Source organism: Vulpes lagopus, chromosome 11, assembly GCF_018345385.1.
Source record: "Vulpes lagopus strain Blue_001 chromosome 11, ASM1834538v1, whole genome shotgun sequence".
NCBI lineage: Eukaryota > Metazoa > Chordata > Mammalia > Carnivora > Canidae > Vulpes > Vulpes lagopus.
Window position 1 is genome coordinate 94,130,868 of NC_054834.1, and position 3,002 is coordinate 94,133,869.

The following is a 3,002-nucleotide window of genomic DNA, read 5'->3' on the forward strand; positions in this document are numbered from 1 at the left end:
ATTTGTGTTATTTCTTTAAACACTAGATGGAATCAAGCAGTGATACAATCTAGGCCTGGAAATTCCCTTTTCAGAAAGATTTTGACTACGGATTTAATTTGTTTAATAGTTTTAAGACTACATAGATTACTTATTTCATGTAGGGTGAGTTTTGGTAGTCTGAGGTTTTTACAGAATTACTTCATTTTGTCCAGTTTTTAAATGTATGAGCGGGATCCCTGGGTGGCGCAGCGGTTTGGCGCCTGCCTTTGGCCCAGGGCGCGATCCTGGAGACCCGGGATCGAATCCCACGTCGGGCTCCCGGTGCATGGAGCCTGCTTCTCCCTCTGCCTGTATCTCTGCCTCTCTCTCTCTCTCTGTGACTATCATAAATAAAAAAAAAAAAAAAAAAAAAAAAAATTAAAAAAAAAAAATAAATGTATGAGCATTGAGCTCTTCATAGTGCTCACTTACCCTATTAATGCATATTTAATCTATAGTGATGCCCTCATTCCTGATCTTGGGAATTTGTGTCTTTGATCATTTTTCTTTTCAGACTTCTAAGATGTTTATCAATTTTATTATTTTTTCCAAAGAACCAGCTTTTGGTTGTATTTTTTTTCCCACTTATGGTTTCATTAATTCCCACTCTGATCTTTATTATTTCCTTCCTTCTGCTTCCTTTAGGTTTATTTTTCCCTTCTCTTTTTTGTTTATTAAGGTGGAAACTTAAATAATTGGTTTGAGATCTTTTTCCTTTCTAATATAACCATTTAATGTTTGGAGAGTTTCCTGGTTTTTCTTTTAGTTATTGACTTCTCGTTTAATTCCATTATGGTCAAAGAACATATATTGTATGACTCAAATTCTTTTAAATTTGTTAAAGTTTATTTTATGACCAAAGATATGGTCTGTCTTGGTGAATGTTCTTTGTGTACTTGAAAGGAATACATATTCTGCTCTTGTTGGATGGAATATTTTATGAGTGTCATTTAGATTAAGTTGGCTAATGGTGATTGTTCAAATCAGCAATTATAGAGACTGACGTTCCGCCTCAACGAGGGAAGCGCGTGGCGGGGATGGCGCTGGCGCGGGCCTGGAAGCAAATGTCCTGGTTCTACTACCAGTATCTGCTGGTCACGGCGCTCTACATGCTGGAGCCCTGGGAGCGGACTGTGTTCAATTCCATGCTGGTTTCCATCGTGGGGATGGCACTGTACACAGGATATGTCTTCATGCCTCAGCACATCATGGCAATACTGCACTACTTTGAAATAGTACAATGACCAAGATGTGACCAGAATTGAGCGGCTCCTTAGGGAAGAACCACCCTTTGATGTTGGAATGAAACCTCATCAGATGTCATAAGAAACTCTACTAGATGTCAACATAACCAACCCTATGAATATAAAGACTAAAATTCATGAGTAGAACAGGAAAATAATCCTGACTCATGTGTTGTGTTCTTTATTTTTAATTTTAAAAGAGGCTCTTGTATAGTAGTTTTTGTCTATTTTAACATTGTAGTCATTTGTACTTTGATATCAGTATTTTCTTAACCTTTGTGACTGTTTCAATATTACCCTGTGAAAGCTTTTCTTAATGTAACTTTGAGTACATTTTAATTGCCTTCTATTTCTAAAACCCAAAGTCATTAGTTGGGCTTTACTGTTCTTGCTATTGTATGGCACATACATCTGCCTGGATATATTTCTACTCTTGACCAAAGTTTTGTAAGAAACAATACAAGATTTGGGGCAGGGGGATGGGGAGGGAGGATATTTTATTGAGAACTATTTACTAAAGACTTATCTGTAAGTTTGAACTCAGGAGTACAGTTTTAGCTATCTAGACTCTACTCTTAACAGCTTTTGCTTATCACTATTAAAGTATTTCTTAACAATGAAAAAGGAAGATCTTGCTAAAGTTAAAATAAGGAACATTTCACCTTTTAAATATTTAATTCTTATGTGGACTCATTTCCAGAAAACTTTGGTGATGATTCTTATGACAAGAGGTGGTTAAATAGCATTATTATGTAATGCTTATATGCCACAGAGTTTTTAGTAGAAAGTAAATCAGTTTCCTTTGAGTTATTATTAACAATGTACTTCCTTAAATTTAGTTTCATGATTGTAATGGGTGCTGCAAATGCATTTGCACATTGCAATAAGATGAGATGAATTGTTAAAAACTATAGCAAAAAGAAATGTAAACTTGGTTAAAATCCTTTCACTCTTTGTATTTTTTTTTAAAGATTTTTATTCCTTAAATGTAAAATGACTACCTGATTTTTTGACGTAAACTCATTAAATTCAAAGAAAAATCAAATCAGCAATTATATAATCTTGCTGATTTCCTGTGTTCTGTTTCAATCAATAACTGAGTGAAGAATGTGAAGTCTTCAACTATAATTGTGAATTCACATATTTCTCCTTTTAGTTCTGTTAGTTTTTGCTTCATGTTTGAAGCTCTGCTGTTTGATGCATACATATTTAGAATTGTTATGACTTTTTGGTGAAATGATCATCATATTTTAATAGAATTACCCTCTTTATGCCTAATCACTTTCTTTGTTCTGAAGTCTACTTTGTCTGTAATTAACATAGCCACTAACTTTTTTCCTGTTTTGAAAATGTGTGCATGGTACCTTTATTCAATTTTTTGCTTTAGATTTATCTATATCATTACATTTGAAAAAAGTTTCTTGGGTATAGTATATAATTGGAGCATTAAAAAAAAATCATTCTGGGGCACCTGGCCCTCTGAGTCCGAAGAGCATGAGATTCTCAATCTCGGGGTCATGAATTCAAGCTCCACATTGGGGATAAAAATTACTTAAATAAAATTTAAAGAAATATTCTGATATCTATATTTAAACCATTTACATTTAATGTATTTATTTATATGTTTAGATTTAAGTCTATAATCTTAGTGCTTGTTTTCTGCTTGTAAGTCTATGTTTCTGTTTTCAGCTTTGTGAGATCCTGAGCAGAAAGCCTAGAAACTCTTTTCTAGGTTTC

At 33.9% G+C, this 3,002-nt stretch overlaps 1 protein-coding gene across 1 annotated transcript; it reads left to right on the forward strand.

Moving 5' to 3' along the window:
- Positions 1-1,023: 1,023 nt before the first annotated feature.
- Positions 1,024-2,310, forward strand: LOC121471365 (serine palmitoyltransferase small subunit A). The gene has a single exon (XM_041722077.1). It carries the CDS (start codon positions 1,059-1,061, stop codon positions 1,263-1,265), a length of 207 nt encoding a protein of 68 aa, XP_041578011.1. The 5' UTR covers positions 1,024-1,058; the 3' UTR covers positions 1,266-2,310.
- Positions 2,311-3,002: the final 692 nt, after the last annotated feature.